The sequence below is a fragment of the Perognathus longimembris genome, chromosome 3 (genome assembly GCF_023159225.1).
Source record: "Perognathus longimembris pacificus isolate PPM17 chromosome 3, ASM2315922v1, whole genome shotgun sequence".
NCBI classification, from domain to species: domain Eukaryota; kingdom Metazoa; phylum Chordata; class Mammalia; order Rodentia; family Heteromyidae; genus Perognathus; species Perognathus longimembris.
Window position 1 is genome coordinate 96,887,854 of NC_063163.1, and position 19,489 is coordinate 96,907,342.

Sequence of the window (19,489 nt, forward strand, 5' to 3'; positions counted from 1 at the left end):
TTGGACTAGATGGTGGGGAGTGTGATGCTGTGTTAATAATTGATAAACAATACATAAAATGTAAGTTTATGTTTTATTCATAGTTCTCTTATGTCATAAGCCACTTTGGACTAAGGTATTAAGATATGGTGACAGATAATACTAAGATAGTACCTACATACTTTAGCTTAATCCATACTATTAAGATAAAAGCCACATATTTGTTTATAGGATGAGGAAAGTATTATGAATGAGGGAAGGAGGGGTAGAAAAGAGTTCCAGAAATGTAGTTGCATATTAATTTATAGGTTTGAGGATAAAGTGGAATATTTTAGCTTCTCAAATTAAGCACTTGCATTTTAAGTCCTACCTCTAAGGACACCAACCTCTGAGAACAGTGGGTTGGTAGGCAGTGCCCCTTGCAGCAAGTAGACAGTACAGCGGGTGACAGAGTTGCTTGGGCCACCGTGGATTTGCAGGCAAGGGCTGTCAGTGTTCCTCTTTGGGTCCTAGGTGATGGGCTCCCTGCTTGCGAGACATGACCTGGCTCCCTTGCTTCAGAGCTGCCATCGTCAACAGGGAAACACCTAGCTTTAGTTTCCCCATTTCAGAGTGATGAAATGACAAGAGATGACTCTGTGGCTCCAAAGAACTCTCTTCCACAGCTTCTCATTGTGCTCATGGAGTCACTCTGATGCATTTTAACATACAGATCGTGTGTGAGCTAGAGTCAATTTTTCCATTTATCAGAATAGTTACTTCTGTCCTGAGCACGACAATTTCCTTTTCTATTTTATGTTTGTTTTTTGGCTTGCCTTTTGCATTTATTTCCATCTCCTCACTTTATTTTTATTTTCCTATGCACAGTGATACTATTCCAAACTTCTTTCAACCCTTTAAGCCAAATCAGGAATCTGGAAGGCTGACACATATACATAAACATATATTTCTTTGAGGCAGCAATCTTAAGTGTTGCATTTGGCTCAACATAAATTAAAATTGACAGTATTTCAATGCACTTTTCAGTTGGAAAAGAGTGTCAATCCTTCTGAGTAGCTAGGACTATAGATTATAGGTATAGACTATAGGTGCTCAGCAGAAAAGATGTCAGCACTATGTATAAACTAATACTATATTATATTCTTCTATGTTCTTATTCTGGTGCTCAAAAATGACTTCAACTTTGTGTTTCTTGTGTTCACTTACCAGGGAGGAAAGGAAGGACCCTCTCTCAGCACTAGCAAGAGAATATGGAGGATCAAAGAGGAATGCCTTATTGAAGTGGTGCCAGAAGAAAACAGAAGGCTACCAGGTAGTCATGTGTTCTTTCCTCTCACATGAACTGTTGCTAAACCAAGTACTAGAGTATCATAACTCACTTGTAACACACATTTAAAGTAAGTCATACAGTGAATTTCAGAGACAGTCTCCAAGTTCACCCTAAGCTTGTTCCAAATGGCAGCTGCTTTTCCTCATATTAGTGTACAGAAGCACAACACGCAAAGGTGATGAGAGTCCTGTATTCTTGGTGTCATCACATTAGTTCTCACTGCAACAAAAAGCAGAAAGGAACTAACTAGAACATTTGCATCAAAAGAGATAAGAAAGTACTCAAAGAACAGATAAAGAAGATCTACCATCATAAACAAGCCCCTTTTTGGACAAATGCATTTATTTGTACATGATGTTAGCAATAATCCTCTACTCATTTAGGATCAAAGAACCAAGTGTATTGCAGTGGACATTGAGAAAGTCAGAATAGCCAGAAGCCCGTGGCTGAGTGCTTGTAATCCTAGCTACTCAGGAGGTTGAGAGCTGAGGATCATGATTCAAAGTCAGCCTGGGCAGGAAAGTCCACGAGACTCTTATCTCCAGAAAGTCGGAAATGGGGACTGTGTGTTTGCAGGCCCTGAGTTCAAGCCCCATGACCAACCAACCAACCAACAAACAAAAAAAAGAAGTCATAATACTTAAGAAGCTATATAAAAAAAAAAAAAATCACCCCTTGGGGTTGGAGGTGTGGCTCAGTTGATAGAATGCCAGCCAGTGAACAAAAGCATCAGGTATCAAGTTTGAGTCCCATTCTCAGACCTAAAAAAGCCTATGTCTCAGTATTATTACAGTATTAGTATTTTCACTGAGGATGTGAAGAAATGAGTAACCTTGTTATTGTTAAATTGGTATAACTGCACTAGATAAAACAGCAGTGCTAAAAATATTAAACGAGACTGGGATGTAGCTCAGTGGCAAAGCACTTGCCTAGCAAATACAACCTCTTGGGTTGATCCCCAGTACCAAAAAAAAAAAAAAAAAAAGCTAAAAATGTTAAACAGAGGGGCTGGGAATATGGTCTAGTGACAAGAGCGCTTGCCTCCTACACATGAAGCTCTTGGTTCGATTCCCCAGCACCACATATATGGAAAACGGCCAGAAGGGGCGCTGTGGCTCAGGTGGCAGAGTGCTAGCCTTGAGCGGGAAGAAGCCAGGGAAGGTGTTCAGGCCCTGAGTCCAAGGCCCAGGACTGGCCCCCCCTTTTCCCTCCCCCCCCCAAAAAAATGTTAAACAGAATTGCCATGTGATGAGGCAATTACATCTCCAAATACACACACATACATACACACACACACACACACATACATACATACACACACCCGCACACATATATACACAAAAGAATTGAAAGACTTGAAATTATATTTTTATATACACTTACATCTATAGCAGTATGATGCACATAGCAATATAATTAATTCCAAGATCGAAGCATATCAAGTGTTGACTGCAGAATGTATAAACCAGTTCTGTGGAATATTATGTATAACAGAGTATCATCCTCTTTAAAATGAAGACATTTTTGACATGTGCTCTACAACACAGCTAATGACATTGTGCTAAGTGAACAAGCCATATGCAGAACACAAAGGGATGACAAATGCTGTGTGATTCCACTCATGTGAAGTATCTATAGTAGTGATTTTCATACAAACAGATGGCAGAATGATAGTTACCAGGAACTTGGAGATGAAGAGGAATTACTGTTTAATTGTTGCAAGATGCAAAATGCTCTGGTGATTGGGTAGTGTGGTGGTAGCCCAGTAAAGACCATATACTTGATGCCACTAATAGCTAAAATGGTAAATTTTCAGTTATGTGTATTTTATCACAATAAGAAAATTGCTCACTAAACAATAAACAAATGATTTAGATAGAACATCAGAGAAAGATAGAACACAGCAGTACACACCTATAATCCCAGCAAGAGTTGAGGCCAGCCTACACTATATAGCAAGACTTTGTCTCAAATGAAACAGAAAGAAGACTTGAGTCACATTATATCCTCAGTAGACTTGTGAGTAGTATAATACTACAAACTCACTAGACCTGAAAGACACTTTATGTGGCACTCCTCCCAATAATTGTAGCAGAATACATCTTCACAGGTGCAGATGGGTCATGCCAGCATATGTGAAGTCATAGATTAGACTAGTCACTAAATAAAAATTAAATTCATAAAGGTTTCTTCTAATATTTTCTGATTACTTGGAAATATTAAAAATTAATAACACAAGGAAAATTTGCAAATATATTGAAATGAAGCCACATACTTCAATAGCTAGTGAGTCAAAGAATTAGATGACAAGAGAAATTAGACAATACTTTTCTTTTCTTTTTTTTTTTTTTTTTTTGCCAGTTCTGGGCTTGAACTCAGGGCCTGGACACTGTCCCTGAGCTTCTTTTGCTCAAGGCTAGCACTCTACCACTTGAGCCACAGAGCCATTTTTGGCCTTTTTTGTTTATATGGTGCTGAGGAGTCAAACCCAGGACTTCATGCATGCGAGGCAATCACTCTACCACTAAGCCACATTCCCAGCCAGATAATACTTTAAGGAGAATGAAACTGAAAACATAACATATCCAATCTAATATTAGTAAAATTTTAGCACTCAGTTACTAGAAGCAATTCTCAGAGGAAAGTTAGTAGCTATAAACTCTTAACTTTAATAAGAAAGATCCCCAAAGAGTAACCTAACTTTTCACCTTAAACTAGAAAAGAAAGAAAATTGACAGCAAACAGAAGTAAGGAAATAATAAAGGTCTGAACAGAAATAAATAGCAAAACAAGCCTTTTTTGGCAGTACTGGGGTTTGAACTCAGATCATTGTGGTTGCTAAGCAAGTACTATACCACTTAAGTCACATCTCCACCTCTGAAACCACACTTCCAAGCTCTGGGTTCCAAATCCTTGACAGACTTTTATTTGGATTGACCAGAGAGAGAAGGCTAAAATAAAAACTAATATCAGGAATAAAAGACGGGCCATTACTAATCACCTCCCAGAAATAAAGGGGATTAAAAAGAAGTACTTAGTTGTGGTCCCACAAAGAAGATAACAAATAGGATGATATCGACTAATTCCTAGACACATCCAAGTTAGCCCCCCCCCCCAAAAAAAATCTGGATCAACAAATAACAGCAGAAGAGATTGGGCAAGCCTGTACCGAGATCCCCCCACTTCCCTTGTGGCTGGGATTACGGGCGTATTTACCATCACACCCAGGTTTTTATTAGTTGAGATGGGAGTCTTTCAGACTTTTGCTTGGGCTATCCTTAAATTGCCCTCTCCCTATCTCAGTCTCCCTAGTAGCTAGGATTATGTGAGTGAGCTTCTGTGCCTGGCTCACTTGTCCAACTCTTAGGGACATTTCTAAAATTGCATATATGTATAGCTTCTTTTGAGAAAGAGATGACTTGTTTCTTGTGACTCCTGGCTTTGTTCTTTAAAAGATTTAATCCTGAGTTTTGCTGTTGCTGTAGTTTTGTTTTAATTTTAAATTTCAGGGTCGGTAAATTAGTCTGAAGGCATAGTTGTTTTAAGCTGACAGATATGCTGGAGTTCCTAATCTGTCAAGAGCCATGTAAGCAATGTCAGAGCCCTTGTCCTATCTAGCTATAGATGTGGACCAGTAGATCCATCCCTTGGCACCAGCAGTTTGGGTTCAGGCCTTTGGTCTCTGTCCACTCACAAGTCTGCGGGAAAGAGTAGGCTGTGACACTTATTGCTCAGTGGAGCAGGAACTGTTACGTGACACTTAGCATGCTCTGCTCTTACAAGCTCCAAATGTATCATTAATGTTTGGACCATGAATGCTTTATGTCGAAGAAGCTGTCTAATCAACGGAGATAGATTCCCTAATACCCATATCTTCTTTCACTAACTCTTTTAAGAGTCATCCTCAAATTACTGTGCTGATCACTGTAATTTCATTAACCATCCATTATAAGATAAGCCCTTGTGAGTTTGCCTTTTATCTAACAAATACATTTTTCTCTTTTAAATTGTACCCTGCCATTTATTAAGCACTGAAGTTTCAGAATACTAGAATATTAGTGTTGAAAAGGCCTTGATATTTTGATTATTGTAAGGTTTTACAGATATGGACTGAAATCAGATCCCCCACAGGTCTAAGAAAAAATAAAGACATATGGCATTATGTAAACAATTTCTAGAACTACTGCTTTAAAGGCTAAGTGTCCTTAAAAAAATCAGTTCATATATTATGATTTTTTTTCTTCCTGTGTTACTGGAGTGGAAACAAGAGCCTCATACATACTAGACGAGCACTCAGCTGTCACTAAGCTGCACTCCCAGCCCCCAATTATACTCTAATAATTCTTTTTTTTTGGCCAGTCCTGCACCTTGGACTCAGGGCCAAAGCTAGCACTCTGTCATTTGAGCCACAGCGCCACCTCTGGCCATTTTCTATATATGTGGTGCTGGGGAATTGAACCGAGGGCTTCATGTATACGAGGCAAGCACTCTTGCCACTAGGCCATATTCCCAGCCCTCTAATAATTCTTAAGTGCTAATAGTGAGAAATGGTAATCCACTGTCCTCCTTACCTCTGAAATTTCTTTTCTCTAGAGGCAACCATTGCTAACTCTTACCTATTCCTTTAGGGAATGGTGGTACAAGATTGAGGAAGTATAAGACTGTCCACTGAGGGAATAGAGAGAAAATAATTCATACACTCAATAAACTTTACTTTTCAATTTCAGATGTAAGAGCTTTTGTTCTACCATTGTTTCCTTGTTGTGGAAAAGCCTAACTAAATACAGTCACCCAAACCTCGAAAGGTTAATTTGACAGAGCTTCAGTTTGGATGAAAAATCTCCTTATTTTCTGATAAAATGCCAGACTTATAAATGGATTAGTTAAATCTAAAAGATATTGATGAAATCACTTAATCTAGTGTAAAACAGTTTTAATAAATAAACAATGGATTATATACTTCCTGAGGCAATTTAGTCTCAGATAAGCATTGAGAATGCAATTTCGCTGAGGGATGTGCTCCATTAGTCCTTGGGCCAAAGAAAATTAGACATTTCTTAGTGGAGATTAGTGCAATTAGATGAATTGATGGGCTTGAATGGCTCAGAAGCCGTGTTTTCAGTGTGCTATGCTTGACTCAAATTCTAGCATATTCTCCCTAACATAAAAATTGGTTTGTCAGTTTTTAAGCTCTGTGCCAGACAGTGTGCTGGGTGTAGAAATAGAAATCAGGGAATAAAAATAATCCCATTGTCAGGAAGCTTATGGTCTAGGCATTAAAATATTCACCAATAATTAAAAGTCAATATGGACTTCTGTTTACAGTTATGATACAATTATGAGACCAGACCTCTGCTGAGACTACAGTTAAAGAACTATTTAAATTTCAAATAAATATCTTCAAAGGCATTGGGAATTAGCTTCCAGGAAAAGTTTGGCAGGAACCAGAATTGCAGAGAAAAGGAAAACCATTGCATTGAACCTCCTTTTTACCCATGTTATCTCCCCGGAGGCACTCTCCAGCATCTGGCCTCACGTAGTGGCCACTCAGAAAGCAGTGGTTCAGTACTCATGTTAGAATTTTTAGGTAGGAAGACTAAAACTTGATCTCAGAGCAGCCAAGATGTAACCCTAGGAAAAAGAAACCTCAACATTTGACTTGGCTTTTGCTGTCAAATGTTCAAGTCCTGAGGTATACAGAACAAAAAGAGACATTCAGTAGAAAACTGTTGCCAAAAGGCTGAAAGCTTAATTACAGCTGTTCTCACAGTGCTGAAGAGCCAGTAGAGTTCAAGAATGGTCAAAGAGGAGTGACTGGCAAACACTAGATTTTCACCTGAGATCTTGAATGAGTTATGCTCTACAAATAAGGGTTGACTGGAAGTACTCAGTTTGGAATACAGGTTCAGAACTCCACCAGTTGAATGAAGATGATCAGCTCTTAATTACATGCTAGAAGAAGCTTAAAATCTCTCTGTAGAGGAATGACATCATTCAGCCCAATCCAGACATCCTTTGATACATAGTCTCAGATTCCATCATTATTGGCAGAAGAGCAAATGCCAGCCTGGACAAATTTGAGAGACTTCTACCTTTAACCAGCCAAAAGCTGGAAGTGGAGCTGTGTCTCAAGTATAGCGTGCCAGCCTTGAGAAAAAAAGATAAGGGACAGTGCCCAGGCCCTGAGTTCAAGCCCTAGTAAGACACAGTCTTAAACTGTGTTGAAGGAAGTGAATGAAGAAGGTAGGGAATTTACCAGAATTAGAAACTCTACAAAATTGAACATTAAAGAATTCAGTAGCTCAAATTAGAAACTCTAATACATGTCTTTAGTAGCATACCAAACTCAGAAAATTTGTGATTTAGAGGACTGATCAATAACATGCACCAGAGAGTACAGTGGGTGTATGAGGAATGATGTAAGGCTGAATGTGTGTAACTGAAGTACTTGATGGAGAGAAGAGAGAGGGAGAGGAGTGTCCTAGTAAAAGTGCTGAAAATGATGAACAATGAGAAAATCTTAAAAGTGCTAGAGAAAAAAAGATGTTGGGGGCTGGGAATGTGGCTTAGAGGTAGACTGCTTGCCTAGTATGCATGAAGCCCTGGGTTCAGTTCCTCAGCACCACATAAACAGAAAAAGCTGGAAGTGGTGCTGTGGCTCAAGAGATAGAGTGCTAGCTAGCCTTGAGCAAAAAGAAGCCAGGGACAGTGCTCTGGCCCTGAGTCCAAGCTCCAGGACTGGCAAAAGAAAAAAAAAATTAAAAAGAAAACGAACAAAAACAGATACAGTTTCAGAAGAATAGTGATAAGATTGGCCATTGATTTCTCAACAAAAACATTTGTTACAAGCAGGCCCATTCTGAAAGAAAATTAAAGGAAGTTTAGCAGAAAGAAAACAGTCTTGCAGGAAAACAAATTTCCTGAAAGAGTAAAGAGCAGTCTTGTAAACAAACAAAGTTAGAAGACTTAACCTACCCAATATGAAGACTTTATAGGTGAATTTGTGTCATAAATTGATATGCATCTAAAGGACAAAAAGCAAAGCTGAGGGGCTGGGGATATGGCCTAGTGGCAAGAGTGCTTGCCTTGTATACATGAGGCCCTAGGTTCAATTCCCCAGCACCACATATACAGAAAACGGCCAGAAGTGGCGCTGTGGCTCAAGTGGCAGAGTGCTAGCCTTGAGCAAAAAGAAGCCAGGGACAGTGCTCAGGCCCTGAGTTCAAGGCCCAGGACTGGCAAAAAAAAAAAAAAGCAAAGCTGACAGAAATACAAATGTTGGGAAATTTGAACACACCTCGCTCAGTCACTATTTAGAAGCAAAGAGAAATTTAGTCAAGCTATGGAAGAGTTAAATAATGCTGTCTAATAGTTGGTACGGCCAACAGTTACAACTGCAGCAGACAGTTGGAAATTGCACATTTCCCATCCGCTGCAGAATATTTATCAGAATAGGACTTTCAATTCTCTTGCTGTGAGATAAATATATTCCCAGGCTCCAGTATTAAGAAATTGACATCTTTGTGGGCCTGCCAGATACCTATATAAAGATAAGTATAATCTTCTGAGACTTGCATTGCTAGGACTTAGTTTTGTGGAGGAGATAGAGGTGGGATGGAAGAGGTTTGTTCTGTTTCATTTGGTGGTGCTGGGCATCCACCCCAGGGCTTTACACATGCTAGGCAAGCACTCTACCTATCACTGAACTACATCTTCAGCCTACTTGTTATTTTTGTTTTTAACAACTCGATTGAGGTATAATTCACCTATTATAGTTTAGCAAATTAAATTGGACATTTCAGTGGGTGTTTGTTTTTTTTTTTACTATATGCGTAGAATGGTGTACTCATCACAATCCATTTTATATTGTTTTCATTACCTCACAAGCCCTATGACCCATTGTGACACACTCCATTTCCCATGGCACTCCCTACCCTTGGCAGCTGCTGAAGCTGAAGCATTGGATGAAAACTTTCATCCAATGAAAGTTTTGTGATAGTTGGTGACTGTCTTCTTTCACTTTATATTTCTTTCTTTCTTTTTTCTTTTTTTTTTTTCTGTCAGTGCTGGGGCTTGGGCTCAGGGCCTGAGCACTGTCCCTGGCTTCTTTTGCTCAAGGCTAGCACTCTACCACTTAAGCCACAGCGCCACTTCTGGCTTTTTCCTATATATGTGGTGCTGAGGAATCGAACCCTGGGCTTCATGTATACGAGGCAAGCACTCTACCACTAGGCCATATTCCCAGCCCTCACTTAGAATATTTCAAGTATCCTCCAGGTACTTTACTTCATTCCTTTTATGGCCAAATAATTCACTGTTTGTATATCTTACCACTGAATAGTTCACTAGATGAATGTTTTGCCACAGTTTTTGGTCAGTTGACAAACATTGGGACTGTCTACTTTGAGATACTAAGAGTAAAGGTTACTATGAACATTGTGTTTGTATGTGGATATGTTTTCCTTTGCCTTGGGTATATTCCTAGAAGTAGAATTTTTGGGTCTTATAATTGTGGTTAGCTGTTTAGCTGAACCAATATATGTTCATGCCAACAGTGCATAATGGTTCTAACTGTTCTGGTCTTCAGCATCACTCTCTGTCTTTGATTCCAGCTCCCCTAGCTCTTGTAACTTACTGGTTTTGACTTGCATTTTCCTCTGACTAATAATGTTGACCATCTTTTCCTGTGCTTATTTACCACTGTGTGTGTTCTCTAGGAATCTCGTCATCTCTCTCTCTCTGTCTCTGTCTCTCTTTATCTAATCTGTGTAGGTGCTGGTGGTTCACACATGTAATCTTAGCTGCTAAGGAGTCTGAGATCCAAGAATGGAAATTTGAAATCAGCTCAGGCAGATAAATCTATGAGACTCTTAGCTCCAATTAAAAGCTGGTAGTGAAGGTGTGGGTCTGCTGAGGCCAGACATGAATGAAAAAGCTGAGAGCGAGCTCAGGGACCCAAGTTCAAGCCCAAGTATGGGTACAAATAATATAATATCTTTAAACATTATTCTTACTGTCTTCTTATCTTCTCATCTCTCTACCCTGTTTCAGAATCTCAATAAGTTGTGCTCAGGCTTGCCTCACATTTTGATCCTCTTCGGCTCTACTTTCCAAGTATTTTGGATGACAGATGTGAACTACTTTGTATGACAGAAAATTTAATTTTGGTAAAGTCCAGTTTTTTGTTTTCTTTTGATTTAATGTATGAGAAGGCTTTGCTTTGCCTGAAGCCACAGAAATTTTCTCCTATGCTTTTCTCTGAGTTTTATAGCTTTTATGGGAGTTAAAAAGTTAAAAAAAAACCATTTAGACTTAGGATCTGTTTTGAGTTCGCTTTTGCATATGGTATGTGACTTCATTTTAATTTTTTTGCATATGACTATCCAGTTTTCCTGGCATCATTTGTTGAAAGAAACTGTTCTTTCTCCTTGAATTATCTCAGCACATTTGTCAAAAATCAATTGACCATAAAGCTGAGTGCAATGGCTCCTATTACCCAAGATGCCACAGGTAAGAGGATTGTGGTCTGATTGAGCCATGTTGCTAGCTCTTTTTGCTTTCAGCTTCTTTTTTTAAAAAAAAAATAGATACAGTTATGCAATAGCCAGCCTAGACTTATACTTGCTACACATCGCTAATATGTGCCAACATGCACAGCTTTTTTTGTCGGGGGGGGGGGGGTCAGTTGTGGGGCTTGGACTCAGGGGTTGGGCACTGTACTTGAGCTCTATGTGCTCAAGGCTAGTGGCTACCACTTTGAGCCACTTCCAGTTTACTTGTGGTTACTTGGAGATAAGAGTCTCATGGACTTTACTGCCTGGGCTGGATTCAAACCACGGTCTTCAGATATCAGCCTCCTGAGTAGTTAGGATTACATGCGTGAGCCACTGGCACTCAGCCCACTTTTTTTTTTTTTTGACTTGGTTGAGATGGGGTCTCCCATATTTTTTGCTGGGACTGGTCTCAAACTGAAATCCTCCCAATCTCTGGCTTCTGTGTAGCTAGGCTCGTGGCCATAAGCTACTACACCTACCTGGCTGCTTTTGTTTAATTTTGTTTTTGGTGATACATTAATGCATAAACATAAATAATGTCTCATGTACAAAATACATCTTTAAAATTTGACTCATTAGAAAAGTGGTTTATTGTTCATATTGGGGTCTGGGCCCTTGGAGAAATTTCTGGGTCCTAGCCTAAGAACAGCTGCTTTAGTAGAAACTGCAGTTGTGATTTGTTCTTTTAGCACATATTTATTAAGTGCTCTCTGTGTGTTGGAGTTTGTCTTAAGTAATGAGAATTTAGCAATAAATAAATCTCTAAAAAACTGTTCTCATCAAAATGCTTTCTCAGCAGTGTTTTTAAATTTCTTTAGTGTACATGTTTTGTACCTCATTCTTTAAATTTGTTAAGTATTTTATTCTTTTCGATGCTACTTTAAGTAGGATTGCTTTCTCTTTTTTTTGTTAAATTTTTATTGTCAAACTGAGGTACAGAGAGGTTACACTTTCATACGTTAGGCATTGGATACATTTCTTGTACTGTTTGTTACCTCCTCCCTCATTCCCCCCTCTCCCCTCCCTCTTTTCCTCCCCCCCCCCCCATGAGTTGTTCAGTTCATTTATACCAGTTTCTTTGATTTTTGAATTAACTTGTTAGTTGGGTTTTTTTGTGTTGAGCTCAAATTATATGACCTTTTTAATCTAATCTAAGTACTAAGTGGTATTTTTAATGCCATTATCATCACATTTTCTACATGGTTTAAGACTTCCATTACAATTTAGTACCTTCTGATTAGAAACTCCACTATAGTGTTCAGTAGAAATGAGAACAGATAATCTTACCTTACTCAAAGGTCAACAAACTTATTCTAAGAGCTATTTGATAACTTGTGGATCATGTGGTCTCTGTTAAACCTATTCAATTCCTCAGAATTATCTAGAGATAATGCGTAAGTAGGCCCAGCTTTGTTTCATTTAAAGTAGTCTAATTTTCTGACCCTTCGCTTAAGAGGAAAAAATTCATTCTTTGAGTCCCAAGAACAATGTTAACTAATTGATGTTGTTTTGATCAGTAGAGAAAGTTCACTTGTATTTCTGCTTTGCAGGAGTTTTTTAAAATCAGGAATGGGTCTTGTATTTTGTCAGATGTTTTTCTGCTTCTATTGAATCAATCTTATGGTTTTTCTTTTTTTGTTTGTTAATGTGATAAATTACATTACCTCATTTTTAATGCTAAATCAATGCTTGCGAATTGTTTCTGATATACTTAATAAAGATCCTCTGAAAATTTTGTTTTTTAATTTGTTCCTCTCTGGAGAATAATGGTCTGCAGCTTTGTTTCTTTGTAGTATATCAGTATTTGCTATCAAGGTAATGCTGAGCTCTTAGAATGAATTGTTGGGAATTTCCTCTTTATTTTCTGGAAGTTTATATAGAGTCAGCACAATTTCTTCCTTAAATGTTAGATAGAATTTCCCATAGAAGCCTCTAGTGTGGAGTTCTTTTTGAGGGCAAGTTTTTTAAGTATGTGTTTAATTTCTTTAATAGATGTAGGGATCTTTGGTAGTCTTTTTCATGAGTGATCTTTGGTTGTAATTGACAGGGAATCAGTCATTTCATCTGAGTTGTTGAATGTATGGAATAAAGTTTTTCATAATATCTGTAGGATCTGTAGTGTTGGTGTTTTTCAAATTAGAATTTTTGTGTTCTCTTTCCTACAGATTCATGTGTCTGGAGGTTTATCAAATATGTAAACCCAATTAATTCTCTAGTAATCAGTTTTAACTTTTCATGTTCGTTATTTTGCTTTCTATCTCATTGCTTTCTTCTATGCTCCTTATCTCCTTCTGCTTGCTTTAAATTTCATTTGCTCATCTTTTAGTTTCTTAAGATTAAAGTTGCCTTGATTTAAAGCTTTTTTCTTCTTTTGCTGTTGGCCTGTATTGCTATAAATCCCCCTACATAAAGCCTTATTGACATTCCCTAAGTTTTGATGTGTGGTATTTTATTTTAATTACTCCCCCACCCCCTTTTCTTTTAAGCCAGTCTTGTTAATGTTGCCCTGGCAGGCCTCGAACTTCTGGGCTCAACCAATCTTGCCTCATCCCCCAAGAAGCTGTTTATATTCATTTCTCATCTCTTTTTTCTCTTCTTTTCTATCTTTTTTCATTTTTCCTCAGTTTCTGTCTCTGTCTCTCTCTTTTCTTCTTCCCCCTTTTCTTCTACTCCTGGGTAATTTAGAAGAATGTTAGTTTTCAAATACCTAAAGATTTTTCACAGTGATTTCTAATTTAATCTCATTATGTTCAGTGTGCAATTTGATACAATGCTATTCTGCTGTTGATGGAGAAATGTTCTATAAGTATGGATTCCATTGTTTGAGAGTGATCTTCACATCATATATTTAACTATTTTTGTCCACTTATTCTGTCATTTATTGAGCTAGGGATATTAAGTTCTTTTGACTATCATTTTGGTTTCTACTTGAAGTTCTAACAGTTTTTGCTTTGTATATTTTAAAACTGTTACAAAATGTTTAGGATTATCTTTCTTGAGAAATTTAACTCTGTCATTATGAAATGACTTTCTTTATACTTGACTATTTTTGCTCAGAAATCTACTTTGATAATATAACGGTCTTAGCTTTCTTTTGCATTTAGCATGATAAAAATTTCTCTTGTTTCTTTTAAGAAGCAGAAAGTTGATTATTACTGATTTCAAGTTATTAGTGATTACTCTGAAGACTACAATGTGAATCTCATTGCAATTCACTTAAAGGTTTTCTGACTTTTTTGGTGAAATATAGCAATTTTGTCCTAGTATACCTTCATTTCTTCCTTCATCTTTTGGTTATTAACATCATGTATATTGTATCTATATGTATCTTTGTTACAAACCTGAGTGTTGTATCATAATTATGCTGTATACAATGCTACAGTTTAAAAAAGAAAAAGAATAGTTTCAGACAAGAGGACCATACACTTCTACTGGTCTTGCCTGAAAAATTGCCAGTTTTTATGAATAATACTTGTTAACTTGTTGTTTGCCTTTGGTCCATTTATACAATGGTTATAGTATTTTTGGCAGTTGTATCTAGTTTCATAGTTACTTTTTAGGCACAGTTTCCTGGCATGCTTCAGTTTGATACCCCTCCCCTTGATTAAGCAAAAACAAAGACAGACAGATGCTTCTTACTCTCCCAGAAGTGAGTGACCCCATAGTTTGAAGAGTAGACAGATAAAAATAGCACAGTTCTTCACAGCTTCCTTTGTGATAATGGACTGTAGACAATTAGAAGAGGAAGTACTCCTCATAAACTGTATGTGTTTTGCGTGTTACTTCACCTGCCTCATCCCAGCAAGCGTGGTGTTAGCCACGCTCCCTCAGATCACTGCTTACTCCCAGCATTCAGAAGCTTGGGAGCTCCATGTATACAGGGTTCTCCTAATGCAGATACTGTCCTCAAAGCTCAGTCTTGTGATCCCTCCTGGTTGCTGTGTGCTGGAAGAGACAGGGACTGAAGAAAGCTTCTTTTCATGTGGGATCCCTCTTCCCTGACATGCCCAGTGTTGTTATTTCTACCCACTCCCAGCTCTTTGCAAGAGGCTTTCATTGGCTCTCAGGAACAAAGCAGCATGCCACTCCTCATTCTTCTCTCTTGTCTCCTTTCCACCTCTCCACCATCTTCTCTTCGTGATTAGAGTTTGGACTTGGGTCGGGGAGGGTAGAATGAGAAAGATTAGGGAGGGCTGGGAATTCAGCCAGTAGACAGAATGCCATTAAAATAATGCATTAGGAATTCCTGATAGTCGTAGCAAGGCTTATTTGGTTTAGTTTCATCTTCTATAACTGGAATATTTGGTCACAGGAATTACTTATTTCCAGAATTGAGAAATTAAAAGGTACAGGCAGTAGATAAGGGTTTTGATCTGAAACAAATCTAGGTTGGAAGTCTTAGGTCTTTTCATTTGACATTGTCTCTTTGCGTGGAAACTGAATATACAGAAAGGTCTTATTGTTTGTAATTACCACCATGTTCCAGGGGTTAAAAATACTTGAACAAGGGGAGGAAAGAATGGCCTACTTTGTAGCTCCACCCATTCTTTCTGTGGCTTGTTGAATGCTCAAATGGTTTGCACAATGAAGTGATAATAACTACAGGAGTGTAATCCTCTGTCCTTGATAACAGTGGTCCTCAGCCAGAAAGCCCACAATGGCCAGGCAAGAGCTTCCCATTTCTGCCAGATGCCACCAGGGAATAGAAAGAGATTCAGTGTCAGTGTTCTTCCCAGCCTGTGTTCTTTAGACAGCAGAGGTTAGATGATGGCTTCTCGGTCACAGTGGAGTGAAAGAGCTGTTTCCTGTTTTCAGGGGATTCCTTTTAATGCCAAACATAGCAGCTGGGAAACAAAGTTTTCCCAGAAGCAAGTGTACTTACTGCATTCTTTTTAAACATGATTTTGACAGCAACTGTTAATGTCTATTTCCAGAAATGTCAGAGCTGTAATTTTTTAAATTAATTGCATAGTACCATTACCATTTGTTGATCAGTGGAGTGTGTGTGTGTGTGTGTGTGTGTGTGTGTGTGTGTGTGTGTGTGTGTGTGTGTGTGTAGCATGCAAGGGATAAGACTGCTGGGTCAAGTCTCCCCTCCTCCTCCTCCCTTGCTAACACAGGTTAGAGTTTTCTTCACAGGTGGAGCAGGGGAATTAAACATATCAACTCTTAAATGCTGACTTGCACTTTCCTTATTGTGAGCATCTTTCAGAGCTCCATTCAGAGCTCATAAATTTGGAAAGCTGTTTAATAATAGCGTACTTCTGGCACATGGCAAGGGTTGTTACCTAGACATAGTGTTACCCAAACCAATAGGATGGCTGCAGGAAGTTGCTGGGAACCAGGGACAGCAGGACTGGAGCTGGAATGGCATTCCGAATGCTTGCTTTTTTCCCCCTGGGCATGAGACTTTGTTTCTATTCCCTGCATTCTGTCTCTGCCACCTGTGACAGAGAAACACCTGCTGAGTGTCATAGAATGGTTTGGTTGCCAGTTCTCTTGGTTGGCTTTAAAATAATTGTTTTGGGGACATATTTCCTTTGATAAAATGTGAAGGATTGATGAACACCCCAAATTCGATTCTCAAGTTGGAGGAGGTCAGACTTGAGGCATCTGCTAGCAGGTACAACGGCCAGGGTGGAGGTGTCCAAGACCATACAACTGGCTTGCCTAGCTCCATGCTCTTGTATTCAGCTAGCTTGCCTACCAGCAGTGTTCCAGCTCTTCAGTAAGTTTCCAGGAGAAGGTATTTATTATGAGTAATGCTTCAAAATAGAAGACAAATCAGATAAGTAACATTTTGAAGAGCAACTTATTTATTTTGCTAAAAGAAGAATCATTAAATTGTCTGGATTGGGGATGAGAGAGTAACTCAAATGGTAGCGTGCTTGCCTAGTAAGCAACAGGCCCTAAGTTCAAACCCCATCACTAAGATAGATGTTGGGGTGGGGGGGCTGGGGGGAAAGCGCATTGTGCAGTCTCTTTCTTGCTTATATCATGGGAAAGTGTTGTTTTCTTATGGGGCTTCATCCTCTTTGGATAGGATGCCAACGTAACCAGGCAGCAGCTGTAAAGAAGGTGAAGTTTGGCAAGTTGATTTCATTATATATATATGATTGCTCTGATTTGGAAAGGAGTTTAGCCTGAGGTCATACTGGCAATTTAGGGTGACCTCTCCATTTGTAGAAGCAGGTTATTTATAAAGCTGCTCTATTGCTACCGCCTGATAAATAATTATGGAAAAGCCAATTAGCCATCAGACAGTGTCAGGAGGGGCAAAGAGAAGCTAGTTTCCTTTCTGAATGGGCTCTTTAAGGCCAAGAGAAAGGATTCTGGTCTACTTATCTGCAAGCACCACCCAGAACTTAATGGCTTCAAATAGTGACCTCATCTATTTAGCTGGAGAAGCTATAGGTTTGGTCCAGGTATAGTGGGATATCTCATCTCCACTTAGCTTGCTCAGAGGTGGCTCTGTGCTGCCCGAGGGCCCGGATCATCTGCTGGCTCCTGTCACATCTGGTGGTTACTGACTTGACTCTCTCTGAGACTATGACTGGAACACTTACACGTAGCCTGCTTGCTTCTCCCTTTCGCTTTCCAGCACTCTCTCCCCCCTTTCCCTCTCCTGCCTCTCTCCAGCCCTTGCCTCCTCTAACCCCCTTTCTCTCATATGTAGCTTTACATATGATTAAGGGTCCTAACAGACATTTATGATAATATATAAGAGATTATTTGACCCAAATTAATCCTAATGTGTCCTGGAATATATAGGCAAAGTTGGACGACTTCTGGCTTTTCTGCATCACTTTTTCATGCTGTCACCAAGGCCTGTCTGCCTACAAGGGGAAGGAAAATAGACACCATCTCTTGATGGAGGTGGGGGGGAGCAGGGTTCTGCAGATGATTGCTGCAGAATTTTTAGAAAGTTCAGCGAATTTTTCCTTTTCCTTTCCTTTTTTTTTTTGCCAGTACCAGGACTTGAACTCAGGGCCTGGGCACTGTCCTTAAACCTTTCGCTCAAGACTGGTATTCTACCGGTCTTGAGCCATACCTCCACTACTATATACTACCTAGTAGTTAGGATTATAGGCATGAGCCACCAGCAGCTGGCTGACCTTTTGTCTTTTATATAGTGTTACAGAAGCTAATGTTATACTTTTTTGTCCCAAGGAGGGAATTTGGAGAAATTTAGTAGTCTGAAGGTGAGAATGGGGAAGCATTCTACATTGTTCAAAGTGTATGGATTTGAAATTCATTCCACCCATGGTGTCTTCCAGCAGACACAATTGTTGTCTCCCCCTGCCTCTCCCCCCCCCTTTTTTTTTGGCCAGTGCTGGGGGCTTGGACTTAGAGTCTGAGCACTGTTGCTGGCTTCTTTTTGCTCAAGGCTAGCATTCTACCACTTGAACCACAGTGCCACCTCTGGCCTTTTCTATATACGTGGTGCTGAGGAATCGAACCCCAGGGCTTCATGTATACAAGGCACGCATTCTTGCCACTAGGCCATATTCCCAGCCCCCCCCCCCCCTTTTTAAAATAAGTTTTCAGCAAAGGTATTTAGGCCCCTATTTTCCTTTTTTTTCCCCCACTCCTGGAGCTTGAACTCAGGGCCTGAGCACTGCCCCTGGCTTCTTTTTGCTCAAGGCTAGTACTCTACCACTTGAGCCACAGCGCTACTTCTGGCTTTTTTCTAAATATGTGGTGCTGAGGAATTGAACCCAGGGCTTCATGTATATGAGGCGAGCACTTTACCACTAGGCCATATTCCCAGCCCCTCTATTTTCCTTTTTGAGACAAAGTCTCAAACAACCTTCCAACTTCAGTCTCTTTAGTGGTGAGATTATAGGAGATTACCATGTGTAAAATCCATCCCCTTGGGAGGGCTCCATGCAGATTACCCCCCCCCCCCTTTTAAGTCTTCACCCTGTACCCGCGTTACCTAGGTAACTGGCACACCTGGAGGCAGTTACCTCCCCCCTTCTCTGAGGTCACCTGGCCATACCTCCCTCCCCTGCCCTAGACAAGGCATGGTCCTTTGGTGGTTCAGCCCTTCTCTCCGGCCATGTATCATCTCTTGGCACAGGCCAGCAGTTCCAGAATAAACTTTTCTCTCCTTCCTGAATACCACCTGAGGTTCTCCTTTATCGGCTACCTCCTTTAATAAACCTTATACCATGCATAGCATAAACTCTGGAATTAAGTAAAAAGCTTGAAAACTTAGAGTTATGTCATGGCAAAAATGTGTTTTTAGTTGTTAAATACCTTTAAACGTAGATGTATTAAAATATAATTGACCTTTTTTGTGTATTCTGGTACTGGGACTTAAACTTGGGCTGTGTGCTCTTAATGGGATTTTTTTGCTCAGGGCTGGAGCTCTACCGTTCGAGCCACACCTCCAGTTCCAGGTTTTTGCTAATTAATTCAAGTAGCTAGTATTACAGTTGTGAGTCATCAGCATTTAGCAGACTGTATTTATTTAAATTTTATAATTTAACAACTTCTGATACGTATATGCATGTGAGACTATCACCACAGATGATGAATATATCATCATGGAAGTTACTCCTTTGCTTCTCCCTCTTCCCTCTTCAGATAATCATAGATCTATTGTCATTGTATATTATTT

The 19,489-nt window shown here is 39.4% G+C and overlaps 1 protein-coding gene across 1 annotated transcript in view; it reads left to right on the top strand.

The window, feature by feature from the left end:
- Specc1l (sperm antigen with calponin homology and coiled-coil domains 1 like) overlaps positions 1 to 19,489 on the top strand; it is a 143,300-nt gene that overhangs the window by 104,755 nt on the left and 19,056 nt on the right. Inside the window, exon 13 of the mRNA XM_048343526.1 lies at positions 1,189 to 1,291. Coding sequence (XP_048199483.1) covers positions 1,189 to 1,291 — 103 coding nt within the window. The remainder of the gene's footprint in view (positions 1 to 1,188; positions 1,292 to 19,489) is intronic.